General features: G+C 47.0%; 1 protein-coding gene across 1 annotated transcript in view; it reads right to left on the reverse strand.

The window, feature by feature from the left end:
* LOC138982977 (microtubule-associated protein futsch-like) overlaps nt 1-15,727 on the reverse strand; it is a 33,243-nt gene extending 17,516 nt beyond the window's left edge. The window contains exons 1-12 of the mRNA XM_070356367.1: nt 15,647-15,727; nt 14,192-14,462; nt 11,673-13,570; nt 10,629-11,197; nt 10,342-10,412; nt 9,428-9,521; nt 8,492-8,580; nt 7,394-7,560; nt 6,158-6,349; nt 5,375-5,620; nt 4,680-4,717; nt 1,023-4,337 (exon numbers count right to left, since the gene is read on the reverse strand). Coding sequence (XP_070212468.1) covers nt 1,023-4,337; nt 4,680-4,717; nt 5,375-5,620; nt 6,158-6,349; nt 7,394-7,560; nt 8,492-8,580; nt 9,428-9,521; nt 10,342-10,412; nt 10,629-11,197; nt 11,673-13,570; nt 14,192-14,462; nt 15,647-15,658 — 6,962 coding nt within the window. The 5' untranslated portion in view covers nt 15,659-15,727. The remainder of the gene's footprint in view (nt 1-1,022; nt 4,338-4,679; nt 4,718-5,374; nt 5,621-6,157; nt 6,350-7,393; nt 7,561-8,491; nt 8,581-9,427; nt 9,522-10,341; nt 10,413-10,628; nt 11,198-11,672; nt 13,571-14,191; nt 14,463-15,646) is intronic.
* Nucleotides 15,728-15,795: the final 68 nt, after the last annotated feature.

Genomic DNA, 15,795 nt, shown 5'->3' on the forward strand with positions numbered 1-15,795 from the left:
ATAGATCCGTCTTTCTCCAAAGAGATGTCTATAGCAAAACCAGACAGACAATGCACTTACTCCCACTTCTAGAAGAAGCTAGTAGAGTAAGCATGACCGCTTTCCGTGTTAGATTAGCAAGGCTAGCTTTTGTAACTGCTCAAAGAATCCGATCTCAATCACTCCAAAACTAGGAGCAAATCCCAAGTTGGGACGGGAGATTTGTTTTCAGCAAACCGAAGGGAGGATCCCTTAATCACACTGGCGATAACGCCCCCAAGTGAAATAGTGCGACCTAGCTGTTTCAGTGTAACCGATATCGCGTATCGTCTTACTTCAAAGAAGTAGGGGAAAATTCCCTGGCCGGAAAGCCAGGATAGGTGGTTCGCCACCTGCATTGAACGAGAAGAAGTGGAGTTCTTTCCGTTAACATTATGCCATTTGGTCCAAGCCAGCCAATGTGACGTGTAAATCGAAGACGTTGAACCCCTATGGGATTTCTGGCGGACCACTGTTACAAAAGACAAGTGGCAAAACTTTCAAAAACGCTAAGAAATCTTCTCGTTATACAAAAAAGGAACGCTCTCACCGATTCCTGAAGAAGTGAAGAAGGACGTTGATATGTTACCAAGATTCGATGGCCTTCCCTGAAAGATAGGCTTAAGAAAAAGCCTGAGCACCTCAAACACGTCATGCAACGTGGGTTGAAGGAAAAGGAATGAGTGTCACCGGTGTATGTCCGGCGCATGCGCAGGACATCGGTAGGGGAGGTAACTACCATGGACCTTGCCTTATATGGTGTAGAGTTTCGTTTTTAAGAGTTACCTCCCGTGTTACCACGGATGAGTGCTTCAATACCTTAGCAACAACATGAAGTTATTGCTATCTATGTGAGTTGGGTAAGAATATGTAATTAAATGCAAGACAGTTAAACCATCTCTCACTTGTAGCTGCCTCAAAAGTGTGAGACATTGTACAAATATATGATTTCCTTTGTGACATTGTAAATAAATGCAAGACAATAAAATAAAATAATCTCTCACCTGTGCAGGTCCGATCTGGAAGATGATGCGCTGCGTGGCCGATCCCTGTCAGGAGACAAACAGGCCGCCACCTGCCTGCTGTCAAACTCTGGACTGACACTGCGAGACTGCCTCGGCATTTTGCCGCCCTGAATCTCTCCATGTGCTGCTGCAGCTGTTCTCTGTGAAGAAGAGGATTGTCTCCCTTGAGGAGTTGAAGCTTGTCTTCCTCTGGTCTGCATTCCTCGACCTTGATTCATTGTTGGCGCCGGGACAGCAGGGCGGTCTTGGTACGGCGACGAGGTGGAATGTGTTCTCTTGGGAGATGTCTGGACACCCTGTGAGACCTGTCTGGAGCTCACTCTGACTCTTACGTTGTGATTCTTTTGTGGTTGTTTGGGTGATGGGTACATGGCTCCGAAATCCCTGGTCTTGCTGTCTACTCCTTCGAACTGAACCTCAGATCGTCTTGACTTCTTAGTGGGCTTGAAGACCTCTCCACGTTTGTAGGGCGAGTACATCTGGTGAAGCTTCAGGCACTTCCCACCTTGTTTGGAAGGCTGGGTGCTGGGGCTAAGGCGCTTGTGGGACTGGCTGTGACTGTCTCGGACGCCATGGCCACGCCTGTTAATCCTGATGCTGTGTTCGCTCTCCGTCTGAGAGCAGGAGTCCTCCAGCAGCTGTATGAACTCATCCGTGTCCACGGAGTCGTTGTCATGGTAACTGACCTCAGTTCTCCGTCTCTCCACAGGACTGTGACCAAACCTGATTTTTCGCATTTCTGTGCTGCTGTCTTTAGCAGTGGTGGTGTTGTCCGACAACTCCGACGCTACCAAGGACACCTGGCTAAGGGCTGCGACAGAGCCCTCAGACGAAGCGGAGGTTGAAGAAATGGTGGCAAGGTGTGCGGCAACGGTCGAGTCGTCCAACAACCCTGTGCGCTTGGCGAGCAGCAAGGCTTTCAGCCTCTCCAGCTTCTGTAGGCGTTTGATCTCCTTCACACGCTCATGGCCGATCTTCTGTCGCTGCTGGGTGATGCGCTCCCGCAGTTTAACCATGTTAGGGTCAATGACGTGTGATCTCCGATGCGGGTGGTTGTGGTTGTGGTTCTGAGACTGTGACCTGTGGGGTGACCTTGACTTTTGAGGTGTCATGCCTGTGTCCTCGGGGATGGAATACAGCGTTTCCATGGTATCCCCGCCCCTGTCAGGACTCGGGGGTTGATGCATGGACGGCAGGGATTTTGATGGGGACAGGGGCTTGCCTTGCTTCTTGCGCTGGGTGCGAATCTCACGACGCCTCAGGCGATCCCTCTCTCGCTGCTGGATGATCTCTCCATAACTGCCGTTGCTCTCTTCCTCGCTGGACTGTCGGTGCTGCTGCTGTCTGGCATCCTGGCGTCTGAGTTCTCTCTCCAATGCCGCACTCTCCTCATCCAAGAGTTGACTGTCCTCCTCTCTCCGCCGCACGGCTTCTCGCTGAGCTTCCGCCCGCAGCATGTCCTGCTGGTGCTGCATCTGGCGCTGGGAGAGGAAGGAGTGAACCAGGTGATGAGTGGGATCTCGCATCAGGTCCGCCAGCTCCGTCAGCTTCTCCGAGCTCAGGGAGGAGTCAGGTTCTTGGCCGACGTTCGAGCCAGCCAGGAAACGCTCCCACATGAAGTGAAGGTCAGGTCGACCCTGATAGGCAGCTTCTTTCTCGAGAGCTTCACGCAGGAGCTGGGCGCGGTGACTCAAGGGCTTGCGGTCGATAGCTTCTTGCGTTTCCCGCTGTCGTGGCAGCTCGTGTCCCCTCTGCTGCATCTCCTTGTCAGCTTCTTTCTGAGCGTCTGTCATGGGTTCCTGACCTCCACCAGCTCTGGCAATGGCCTCTTCCGCTTCTCTCTGTCGCTCTGCTTCCCGTAGCGGGTCTTGGCGTTGACGGGCTAGTTCCCTGGCTCGTCTGACCTCCCTACTCAGGGCATCTTCTGTCACAGCTGCAGCATCAAGCTGCCTTCTCTGCTCTGCCTCTTCCTCTATCTCCGCTGCCAGTCGCACGTCAGCTATCCTGTGCAGACCTGCTTCTCTCTCTGCGTTCTCCTGTAGCTCCGCTTCTCTCTGCTGAATGATCGCTCTGCGCAACTCTGCATCTCTATTGAGTGTCTCCTCGTTTTGCTGTTCAGCTCCTCGGGTGTCAGGCTCTTGACGAGCATCTGCCTCCCTTACAGCTCTCAGCTCAGCCCCTCTCCTTGAGGCAATTAACTCTCGCTCGCGTCGGAGTTCCACCTCTCGCTGCATACTCGCTTGCCTCCTTGCTTCCGCCTCCCTTACCGTCAGTTCTCTGCGCACCACCGTTTCCCGCAGCTCCTGTTCCCTGACCAGCCGGGCCGCCTGCATGGTCTCCCTTTCACGGGTGATCTGTACTTCCAGAGAGCGCCTCTCCAGCTCCGATTCTTCTCTGCGTTTGGCAGCGACACCTTGGTCCACGTCCCTCTCCCCAGCAGCAATCCTCGCAGCGCTTCTGGGACTGTGGGCGATGGTATCCTGCAGCTCTTTCAGTCTCCGTCGATCCATCTTCTCCTCTTCTCTGCGCTTGTTTGCACGTGCCTGGTCCACCTCCTGCCTACCCTGAGCTCGCTGGGAGAACATTTTGGCTGCTTCCCTGCCCGCCTCTTGTCGCTTCTGCTGCAGAAGGGCCGTTTTTTCGTGACGCTTGTCAGCCTGACCTTTGTCGATCTCCAGTCTCCCCTGCTCCTTCTGGACCACTGCCTCTGCCTCCCGCCACCGGCGTTCTCGTTCCGTGTCGTGTGACCTTGAACTCTCCCCTCGTGAAGGGTTCCCTTGTATTGAATATGCTGTTTCCTGGGTTCTGCTTGATGTCGGTCTGGCTGTGGCTCTCTGTGACCTTGAACTCTCCCCTCGTGAAGGGTTCTCTTGTCTTGAATATGCTGTTTCCTCTGTTCTGCTTGTTGTCGGTCTGTCCGAGGCTCTCTGTGACCTTGAACTCTCCCCTCGTGAAGGGTTCTCTTGTCTTGAATATGCTGTTTCCTCTGTTCTGCTTGTTGTCGGTCTGTCCGAGGCTCTCTGTGACCTTGAACTCTCCCCTCGTGAAGGGTTCCCTGGTCTTGAATAGGCTGTTTCCTCGCTTCTGCTTGCTGTCGGTCTGTCTGAGGCTCTGGTGTCTTTGGGGTCTGAACTCTCCTGGTGACGGTTTCCTGAGGCGTTGTCATTCTGATCGGACGAGGATTCTGTATGGTGCCTCTCCAGGATTTCAGTTTCCAGCTCAGCGTCAATGGCTTTCAGCAGGTGTATCTCGGTACTGTCGTCCGGGTCTGAATCACGCTTGTCAGCGTTCAGTCTGAAAACAACAAGAGTATATCGTGTGAAGACTTGCTGTGTAAACCAGGAAGAGAAATGGTAGGGGGAAAAAAGGTGGATGAGAAGGGAAATTCAAAATAAAGTGAATGCGGATCTAAGGAAAAAGTTAAGAGGAAGAAAGAATGGATAGGTTATGGAAAGGGGGTGGGAGGGGGGGGGGGGGATTTCAAGCAGAATTTCAAAATGGTGTGGGAGGACACAGGACCAATAAAATAGCAGGAAAGGAGGAGGGCTGAATTGAGTAAGAAGGGTTGGAGAAAGAAAATGGGGAAAAAAATAAAAACATTATTTGAACAGACTTTTATAAGAGGATGTAACATACCTCGTTGGTCTGTCAGTCAATGAGGAGGGTGCGTTAACCTGCAAATGAAAACAAAAATCCTTCAATTAAAATGTCAAAGCTTATTACTATCACAAACATACACCCACATACTCTCATATATATATATATATATATACCAGACTGTCAAAACAGACCAAATTTGAAGGGACATCAACAAAGCCAGTAACCCAACACATGAACTTTGTTTGAAGAGGGCAGTAGTCTTCACAGCTGTGAAACAATAGTGTACAATGCAACCCCCCTTTTAGGACCTCCAAAAATCTAAGAAAATCAAGTCTTAACTCATTGTCTCCCAGGTACGGATATATCCGTACCCGCTCGTATGGCTCTATCTGTCCAGGTACAGATATATCCGCTCAGACTGTTAGCTTCAGTCACTTCCTGTAACGTCGATCTAACGCCTGCATTCCAGCGTGTTGATACACAGTTACTGCACAGTTACTACAATTCTGAGTGACCTGCTGCAGCACAGCTGGTCTTGGCTAAAAAAAACTTGGTCAACATAGGTGGGGTAGAAAGTGTTAAAATGTAGTAAGTCTAATTTTAATGGGGGTAAAATTGCAGAGGTGAAATGTGAAGAAACAAGGTCAAGGTCTTATACGGGAGGAAGTCCTAAATTAGGTGGGGAGGCGGGGGGGCTTATAAAGCGGCTTCCACTATATCAAACAACTCACATCATGTCCACATATGTCTCCATCCGCACTATCCAGTCCGGCCTTCAGCCTCAGCTCATCCTCCTGTTTGCTGCGCAATGCTGCACTGTAGTCCAGCGGTGGCCCGCGCACAGGGATCTTTGAGGGTTGAGGGGATGGGGTTCGAGCCCGCAGCGGATCTGTTTTCTGCGCCCTGTAGGCTTCCAGCATCTCCTCGCCTTTGGTCTTCTCCAGAGGGTCCTTATCCGCTGATTCTGATGCTGGCACCTGTGTTGGAATTGTAAAGAAAGTCCATAATGTTATACCTGACTCCTGTGCAACTGCCAGTCTGTAACTGACGGGATCTTGTGCCTGACCTGAATAGCTGACTTTTGTAAACAAACTAAGCAAAAAGATTTATCACCTGCATCACTGGCTGAACGCTACATTTAGTTTGCATAAACTGTACAATTGGTTTTCTTTGCTTTGCTTCCCAACCCGAAGGAAGAAGTCAGTTGAAAATCATCTTGCTGTGGTAAACCGTTCACATGATGAAAACTTTCCAGAATGTTTGTACCACCCCCCCCTCCCCCCAAAACAAACATCTATCAAAATTCAGCCCAAATTCAGTGCTGATTTGCCCAAGCGACCACTATATTTACTTAAAGTAGACGATAAGTAGTACCATCTTTGTTGCTTGCTCATGGCACAGAAAATTGCTCCAAGACTCTATTAACAGCAGTGAAAACAGAGGAAGGCACCACCACACAGACAATGGCTCAATACATCCACAGGCCATACACGTTTCCCTGCACAGTCCCATACCTTTCTAGCAGAGTCTTTTTCACGCAGAATGTCATCCACCCTGGCCTGACGCCTGGCCATGACTTCACTGACAGAGGGGTTGGCGCCAGGCACTGACGTGCCACTTGCAGATGCAGGATTCATTCTGCCCCCTTCAGCTTGCCCCGTGACTGTCCTGCTGCTACTGTCTGAGGACGAGCGTTCTCTTGGGTCCTGTGACACAGTGGAAAGGATGACACTGACAGTTTGACGCTTTTAAAAATATGACAATGACGAAAGTGTTGGAAATACATTCCGCAGTGTTCAATTACTGAACAGTATCCAGTGGATTGTCATTTTGCAACCAAGCACCACAGACAACTTTTGAAATAAAACACAATCAGTCTTCTTCTTCTTCTGCGTTCGTGAGCTGAAACTCCCACGTACACTCGTGGTTTTTTTTTTTGCACGAGTGGAATTTTACGTGTATGACCGTTTTTTACCCCGCCATTTAGGCAGCCATACGCCGTTTTCGGAGGAAAAACACAATCAGTGAATCACAGAAATGTCTATAAAATGTGTGAATTCCTATCTATGTTGCTTAACACACAAACAAACATACTGATGTGGATGCTTGAGCCTGTGTTGCTGGACACACACACACACACACACACACACACACACACACACACACACACACACACACACACACACACACACACACACTTTCTTTCTTTATTTGGTGTTTTACGTCGTTTTCCACCACGAAGGTTATATCGCAACGGGGGAAGGGGGGAGATGGGATAGAGCCACTTGTTAATTGTTTCTTGTTCACAAAAGCACTAATCAAAAATTTGCTCCAGGGGCTTGCAACGTAGTACAATATATTACCTTACTGGGAGAATGCAAGTTTCCAGTACAAAGGACTTAACATTTCTTACATACTGCTTGACTAAAATCTTTACAAAAATTGACTATATTCTATACAAGAAACACTTAACAAGGGTAAAAGGAGAAACAGAATCCGTTAGTCGCCTCTTACGACATGCTGGGGAGCATCAGGTAAATTCTTTCTCGTCCCAACCAATATGGGACTCCCCCTAACCCGCGGGGACACACACACACCGATGTCGACACAGTCAAAAGTTACCAAAGCCGTCCTCCTCTTCATGGCATTTATATCATCTCCATCAAATGTCTTGGCAACATTCACACCATCAAAAATAGTCAGCAACTGCAACACTACAATACTTCTCCTGCCATTTTAACAGAACTTACGGGTGTGGCCCTCTCCTGTATGGTAGGCAAGGGCAGGTCAACACTAGAGCCTGCTGGTCCTGCAGGCTTGCCGCGCTTGCTGTACAACCCTTTGTCGTCTCCTGCAGGATCCTGGCGACTGCCAAGAACACTGCTCGGGAAGTACGGTCCCATGGCATCATCAGAACCTGAGTGTAAAAAATATGATCCAATAAACAAAGGGACATAAGCTCTCTAAATATAGCTGCATATGCAACAAGAGTAAGTGAGAGTTATGTGCAACCAGTCTCCTGGCACCTGAGAGAATAATTAAAATGTGAACATTCGACATTCATCCTTGTAAACAATATGTGACCCTCCACCACGAAATGAGTCGCATGTCACCTCGCGCGGTTCTGCGCTAGGCTTAACATAAGTCCGGGGAGTGTCTAGTAACAGTGTGAGGGTCACCATAGTCACAGGCTTGTAACTCAAACAGTTTTCGCTCTTTTCTAAAACGGTTTTCACCACTGGATAGAGCATAAAAAACTCAATAGGAAAATGTAAAAATATGAAAATCATGCAAAGGTGACATGCGACTCATTTCGTGGTGGAGGGTCACATATGGTTGGTTTAGTATCCATGATTATGTGCTGCCTGGCTGAAGAATGTTTTTGAAGTAATTAAAATGAAACAAATAGATTGATCATGAAGAACAGAGGGTTTTTTTCCCCTTAATATTATGATACTTTTCCATACAACTTTACAAGTATTCCATCAAAACACTAGTAATACTTTGCTACATACACAAACAAATGTCAATTTCAGAGCTAAAAGCACTGGATCTATTTCCAGTCTCCAAAATTCTACTGACCTAATTACATCAAAGAAACGTTTTTGCTGTTTTTTCTCAAAAAGAAAATAAACTATCAAAAGACAGGCTTCAAGTTCAACTTGTTTTACAACCATAAAAACATTCATAGTTAAGACATGGTGACAATAACGCATACATAGGCAACGCATACAAATAATCTCCCCAGTTTACTGGAAGCTGTTTAAATAGTCTTTCAGTCCTAGACATTACAATCACCTGTGATGGCAGCATAACTTACTCAGGAATGTATCATGCAATGGGCTCACCTGTGTGTGTGCTTTCCACTGTGGTGATACTCTCTGCCACTGACGCTGTGTCGCTCTCTGTGTAGTACACATCCTGGCTGCCAGCAGGCCTGAGAGACAAACAAATATCAATGTAAAAGTCACCCAAATAAAAGCAACACGGAAGTAAAGGTTTTCGCAACAAACTCATGGCCGGATGAGACCCCCCTGCAGGAGAAGCTGTTTGGCGACCTGGCAGCCCCGAAGAATATGGCGGCATTTGTATGCACAACAGAAGTGAACGTCTGAAGAAGCGAATGTGGAACAAACTAACCTCAGCAATCTGGAGAGCACTTCCTTTCTCCCCTCCCCTTTCCATAGAAATCACTGCAGTGAAAATGACTGTGGTACAGTGGAACCAACCTTTTCCCAGAAAAATGGGGTCTTAAGAGGGAGGGAATCTTAAATTGAAGGTACATTTACAGAGGTTATGAACAAAACAACTTAGAAAGGAGGGTCTTAGAAAGGAGGGTCTTAGAAAGGAGGGTCTCAGAAAGGAGGGTCTTAGAAAGGAGGGTCTTAGAAAGGAGGGTCTTAGAAAGGAGGGTCTTAAAAAGGAGGGTCTTAGAAAGGAGGGTCTTAGAAAGGAAGGTCTTAGAAAGGAGGGTCTTAGAAAGGAGGGTCTTAGAAAGGAGGGTCTTAGAAAGGAAGGTCTCAGAAAGGAGGGTCTTAGAAAGGAGGGTCTTAGAAAGGAGGGTCTTAAAAAGGGGTTCCACTGTATTCATTGTATTCACAGATCATACCCTTGCAAAACATTCATGCATTTGATTTCAATTGAATCAATACCTATCATTTGTCAATGTCAATGATGCTTTAAAATCCAGACACGGAAGAGCGCATATGGAGAAGAAAAAAAAGCTTTTGCATCTCCGAGTCTTGTCATTATTTTTTTCCCATGTCACAGAAAATCAGTCATACCTGTAAGGGCGATATTTCCCTCTGCTGCGAAGTTCAGAGCTCTTGTCAGAATCAGCAGGTGAAGTGCCACCACCAGGACTCTCATCCCCAGACCCTGATAAAGAAAACAACGATTTTAATCATTCAAATATTATTTATTTCATTTTTGACCAAGATATATTTTACACAGACTGAGACAGTCATTGTTCTGCGCTAGCAGTCAAGGAAAACAATGACTGTCAAGATCTGTGCCAAATATCATAGTTTGGTCAAAATTATTTACAACATTATGTATTGATCTATTTCTGTTAGAATTCCTTTTATTTTTTACAATTGAAAGCACACAAACAGGCACATTTTGTAGTCTTGGCCAGCCATCTAAATATGGCCTTTCGGCGGTCTCTAACCTCACATGGCTCAAAGAAAGGAAATCCATCGTTCAATCAATATAAAAAGCTTTATTTGTAATGCCTCTAAGCATAAAGTTTGGTTGGACAAAACACATTGGTTTGTTTGTTTCTTTGCTTAACGCCCAGCCGACCACGAAGGGCCATATCAGGGCGGTGCTGCTTTGACATAACGTGCGCCACACACAAGACAGAAGTCGCAGCACAGGCTTCATGTCTCACCCAGTCACATTATTCTGACACCGGACCAACCAGTCCTAGCACTAACCCCATAATGCCAGACACCAGGCGGAGCAGCCACTAGATTGCCAATTTTAAAGTCTTAGGTATGACCCGGCCGGGGTTCGAACCCACGACCTCCCGATCACGGGGCGGACGCCTTACCACTAGGCCAACCGTGCCGGTTAAACACATTGTTAGAACAAAAATATTCTAGACTGACAATTAGAATAATACTTTCACTTTTCATCATCATTCCGAATTAGAAAACAAAAGTTAGAAAAACACACTGACAAGCACTAGACTTACCTCCTGAGACCTTTGCCTTTTCCTCCAAATTCAGTGACTCCAACTGTTTCTCTGCTGACTCTCCTCTTGGACTAGGAGGGGGAAAACGCAAAACATTTTACAATTAGATGCGATTCATAAAAGAGCAAAACATCACACCTGTTAATATGAAACTTGTCAGTCTATAAGATACAATCCTTTACTACATCAAATCAAATTAACTTTATAATCTCAATCTGAGAAATTACATGCCTGTATTACATTAATTTACATTGAACCGCAACCCAAAACTAAGATATTGTACTCACCTCTTTGCAGCTCCTGCCCCTCTCTCCTTCTCTGATGCTGCCTTGGCTGCCGCTTGTTCTCCTCTCTGCTGTTGTTGTTGCTGGAGTTGTTGATGCAGCTGTGCCTGAAGTTGCTGATACTGTGGCTGGTCGCGCTGAGTGCTGTAGACAGGGTAACACTGCAGCTCTTGATGTACAGGCGTGCGAAGTTCAAGGCTGTGGTTGAACGTCCTGTCAGCCATCTTCTTCATCTGTTCTGAGATCAGCGTCTGAGCGAAAGTTGTGGCCGAAAAAGCTGCTTCCAACTTGGGCTGTGACTCGAAGAAGGACTGCAGAAGTTGGCTGTTCTCTGCGGAGTCGCTCAGTGATGACAAGTCCAGTCTTTTCCTCACAGGATCGTCACTCTTGGAGGCTAGGAGGGTGCTGCTGAGGGAAGATGCGTAGCTCCCATCCAAGCGATCGCCCTGAGCCTGTGACGAGATCCGGTGCCTCCTTTCTCGTTCCTCAGCACTGACCTGTGACAGGATCCCCTGGGCCTGTTGATCAGGGTTTGTGCTGGTCAGAATGTTGATGACCTTGTCCGCCATGCCCTGGTCAGCCACCAACACAAACAACACAAGTCAGCACGCAACGATCATGCAAAACAAAAAGGGCAAAGAAAAAAAGAAGTGAAAACAGAATCAAAGCAAGAAAAATGTTGAGAAGTTAACTAACATCAGTAATTCAACACCTTTGTACAAATCTAAAAACTAAAAACTAAAAAAATGAAAAGAAATCATCCGGAATAAATACAAACTAAAATACCCTCAAAAAAAGTTGAACTTGAAGTAAACCAGGATGAAAATAAATACAGAAACAAAAATTCGAATGAAGAATACAAGTTACAACACAGAGAGACATTCAGAATGCTAAAGTCTTGTCAATACTTCTTTTCATTTGGATATATACATTTCTAAACTACAAAAGAAACACAGACCTATGCACTGATATTTGACATGGAAGAAATGATAAACACATTCTGACATAGCAGTTAGTACACCTACAAAAATGTACAAAGTGACACACCTGTGATAGCACCGCCTGGTATCTGGTATCCAGGGCACGCGACTCGTTCCTGAAAGTGGAGACAAGGTCGTCAAAGTCAAGGCCATTCCTAGCAGTGGCTGCAGCCTGTCCCACCTGGTTAGCAAAGGTCATGGTCGTGTCCTCGTGGTGCTCCTCCTCTTCCCCTCCATGGTCCAGGCTGGAGGTTCGAGTCTCTTCTCCATCCGACGTGTACTGGTTCTTGTTGTTGTTGTTGTTGGGGTGCAGGGGGTCCAGGGGAGAAGATTCTGCCGTGACGTCACTCATCATGCCTTCTTGGCCATAACCCAGATCACCTCCATAGTCCCACATCAGTCGTCGACCGCGTTCAGGAGTGGTGGTGGTGCTGGGGACAATATCAGCATCATCGCTGTCAGACTTGGCGCTGGCTGTGTTGGTGGGAGGCTGCAAAGTGCTGGCGGTTGAGGTTGTGGCAGGGTGTGGGCTCTCAACCGCCGGCTGGCCCATGGTGTGAAGGCTTTCCTGGATTTCCTGCAGGTCGCGGTGCAAGCGATCGTAGTCCAGGCTAGTGGTTGCCGTATCTGTCCCTTTCTTTTCCTTCTCCTCCTCTCGCTCTTTGGCACGGGAACTGCTGGTGAGGTAGGCGGTTTGTTGCAGCAGTTTGTCCACCTGGACGGTCAAGTAGTCGGTGTGTTTCAGAGACGGATCCTTATTGCTGACCATTGATACTGGAATGACCGTTTCTGTGCTGGAATTGGTGGCTGAGGTTCGTGCGTCCGAGTCTCTGCTGATTCTGGTCAGCCCTGGCCTCTCTGTAGCCTTTCCACCTTTTTGTCTTCTGGAGTCTGCACTAAACCTCTCCACAGAGAAATCCTTGGTCAAATATGATCCATAGCTTGTTGGGTTAACTCCAGATGTTGTGGTGGTTCTCCCTCCTCTCTCCCATTCAGCTGCAGGCTTTCCATCAGACGGATCATCAGTAGACAGAGCGTTATGCACTGCATCTGAGAAGTATTCTCGGCCAGGCAGGCTGCTCTTGATCTCCCAGGAGCTTTTATCTGCATCATCCACAAACCTGCTAAGCTGCTTAAAACTCTCCTCTACACGTGTGTAGTCGATGCCACTGTCAGTTTTAAATTGAGATTGGCCAAACTCCCTTCCCGTTCCTTCGTCAGAACCTTGGGAAGCTCTTCCTGATGACACTGACTCGGGGGGCCAGGATGTTCGTTCGAAGCATTTCCGTAGATTCCGAGCGGCCAAATCCCTGTACTGGGACACGCTGGTGCTGGGAAAGTGCTGAGCCTCAGAGGAACCCCTCCCAAAACTGTACTCAGACAGTTTGGAGCTGGTCAGCTGGGGTGGGCTGATGGAGGAGTCAGGCGCGAAAGATGCAATGCTACGTGAGCTCAGTGCAGAGGTCTCCTTGATGTCGCTGGGTAGCAGAGAGCTGTCTGTAGCTGGTCTGGAATCTATCAGCTGCAAGCTGCTCTTGGAAATCCTGCTGGCAGATCCTGTCTTGGTGCTGCAGAAGGGCGGGTTGAACGACGTCACCAAGGAGTTGATCTTCGAGTTCGAGTCACCTCCGCTGGCGAGAATAGACACTGGTCTTAGGTCCCCTGTCAGCCGGGGAGAGTTGTTGGTGTCCGACTCAGTGACGTATGGGTTCCAGTCATTGTCGGACAGTCCTGCAGCGGTTTCTGGGTACTTGGCGTAGGCTGCACCCCTGCGGTGCCTGAAGTCATTGTCAGAGGAGATGTGGGATTCATCACTTTCTGCTGATGCCAGAGGGCCGGCCGACAGGTTGCCGGTGATGAAGTTTTTGGAGACTTCTGCTATTGCCGAGGAAACAACTTCATCACATCCGCTCTCATCTGTTTCTGCTGTCCTGTGGCCGAAGGGAAACTCTTCCAGACTCGTTCCTGCAGAACGAAAATGTTAAAACCATGGTAGGCATATTAGATTTATAACAACCTCAAGAATCCTCCAATGCTCCAACTCCAAGCCAACTTTTTCTTTCATTTTCACAGTTACATGATTCATCGCTGGACTTACTCTTACCAAAACAAAGAATTCATACTTCTGTCATTGTTAAATTCACTCTTCACTTGGTCATGACCGCAACACGGTGGCCTAGTGGTAAGGCATCCGCCCAGTGAGTCGGAGGTCGTGGGTTCGAACCCCGGCCGGGTCATACCTAAGACTTTAAAATTGGCAATCTAGTGGCTGCTCCGCCTGGTGTCTGGCATTATGGGGTTAGTGCTAGGACTGGTTGGTCCGGTGTCAGAATAATGTGACTGGGTGAGACATGAAGCCTGTGCTGCGACTTCTGTCTTGTGTGTGGCGCACGTTAAATGTCAAAGCAGCACCGCCCTGAGATCACCCTTCGTGGTGGACTGGGCGTTAAGCAAACAAACAAACAAACTTGGTCATGTTTCAAAACTTTTGACCAGCTTGCAATTTATACAAAGCACAGCTCACACACACATTAGTTTATATAAATATATTAATCTCACAGGTGCAAACACAATCTTTTAGCTTACCTCCATGAGGCTTCTTGCCATCATAGAACTGGTCAATTTTCTGGTTTGCATCGTCCATCTCGTCCAGCAGCTGTTGAATCAACGAAGCACGTCCAGTGTGACGAGTAGCAGTTTCATCTGATGACGGCTGCAGATCCTGGTGCCTGGTGCCGCCAGTAGAATAAGGACTGTATGTGCCGTGGCCTAAGGGCAGGGCAAGGTGGGAGCTCACACTCTCCTCATCAGAGTCTGTGTCTGCCTGCAGCTCATACCACGACGTGAAGTCTAGGGTCTGTATCAGAACAGTTTTTCCATAAGTTAGAATGGATCACAAGTATACAGGCAGTTGTTTGTCTGTTATAATTTATATGAGGCATGTGTCAGTAATCAACATGTATCATTCAACTTAAAGTGCAATGTTTGAAAGCTAGCAACCATACATGATACAATGATACATAACCAGTACAAAAGTCTAAACAACAGTTGTTTGTCAGTAATAAGAGGCATGTGTCAGTAATCAACATAAATATCATTCAACTCGAAGTACATTGTTTGGAATAGATACCATACATAACAAGTACAAAACTGATCAAAACTCCTTTTAACTTAACTTCTTAAGTGTTGTACACAAAAATTACTTATTCAAAATTGCACTGGAGAAGTGTAGCAAAATGGCAATGGCTAATGAGATTAATCTTCTCTTAGTAAGTTAGTGCATTTATACTGAAATAAACTCTGCAAAAAGAGACAATTCAGTCATTTTTGGAGACTTGTGACACTGTCAGTTGTGTCGTGTAAGCTGTATGAAGCGCGCTTCGATCATCATGACTTCTGTATGTTCTCATCCTGCAAACATTTACTTCTCCTTGAAGTCTTAACCAATGGAATGATAGTTTGTAATGAAAACAATTGTGCACTGGGCAGACATACTTGCAGTAATTGTGCAAACCACAAAACAGAGCTTGCAGATTTAAAGCTCCCTTATCATTTACATAGTAATCTTTGGCTTTTGTACACATATCCACATTTGTCACTGAAACTGAACACGACTGTCTGAGAGCAACACGTTTTCCCCACCCTACTTCAGTACTTGGTAATGGTACCCGGAACGAATGGTTAACTGACCGAGCATTCAAAGTTATAACTTATACCCAAAGCCACCTGAACAATAAACACAATTTCATGCATCATTAGGCTTAAGACTCGACAAGACATACCTTCGGTGTCCTAAGTGTAAACAAATTCGCCCGCGGCAAGAAGAATACAATAGGACTTACAGCAAGGGGAGAAAACAATCCTGAGTTGGTAAGTAGTCATTAAAACAAGCCTGAGCTTGTCTGAACTTGCAGAAAAGAAAGGATGGAAACCGTGCCAAGATCTAGCTTGTGGCGAGTAAAATCTGACCCTACCCATTAAGAGTTAAATCGTATCTAATCTTTAATGACTGCATACGGTTCTGCCAGTGAAAGCCTGTACCTTAGACCCCATGATTGCTGATAAACGCCTTTTCAACGAGCAATCTGTCTTCCAACTGCAGACATTTTGTAAACACAAATGTTGCCGCCTTTGCTACAAAGCCATGCTGCTATGCTTCCGTTAGTTTCGTCATTCGTGACCATAGATTA

This window comes from Littorina saxatilis, linkage group LG12, assembly GCF_037325665.1.
Source record: "Littorina saxatilis isolate snail1 linkage group LG12, US_GU_Lsax_2.0, whole genome shotgun sequence".
Lineage (NCBI taxonomy): Eukaryota > Metazoa > Mollusca > Gastropoda > Littorinimorpha > Littorinidae > Littorina > Littorina saxatilis.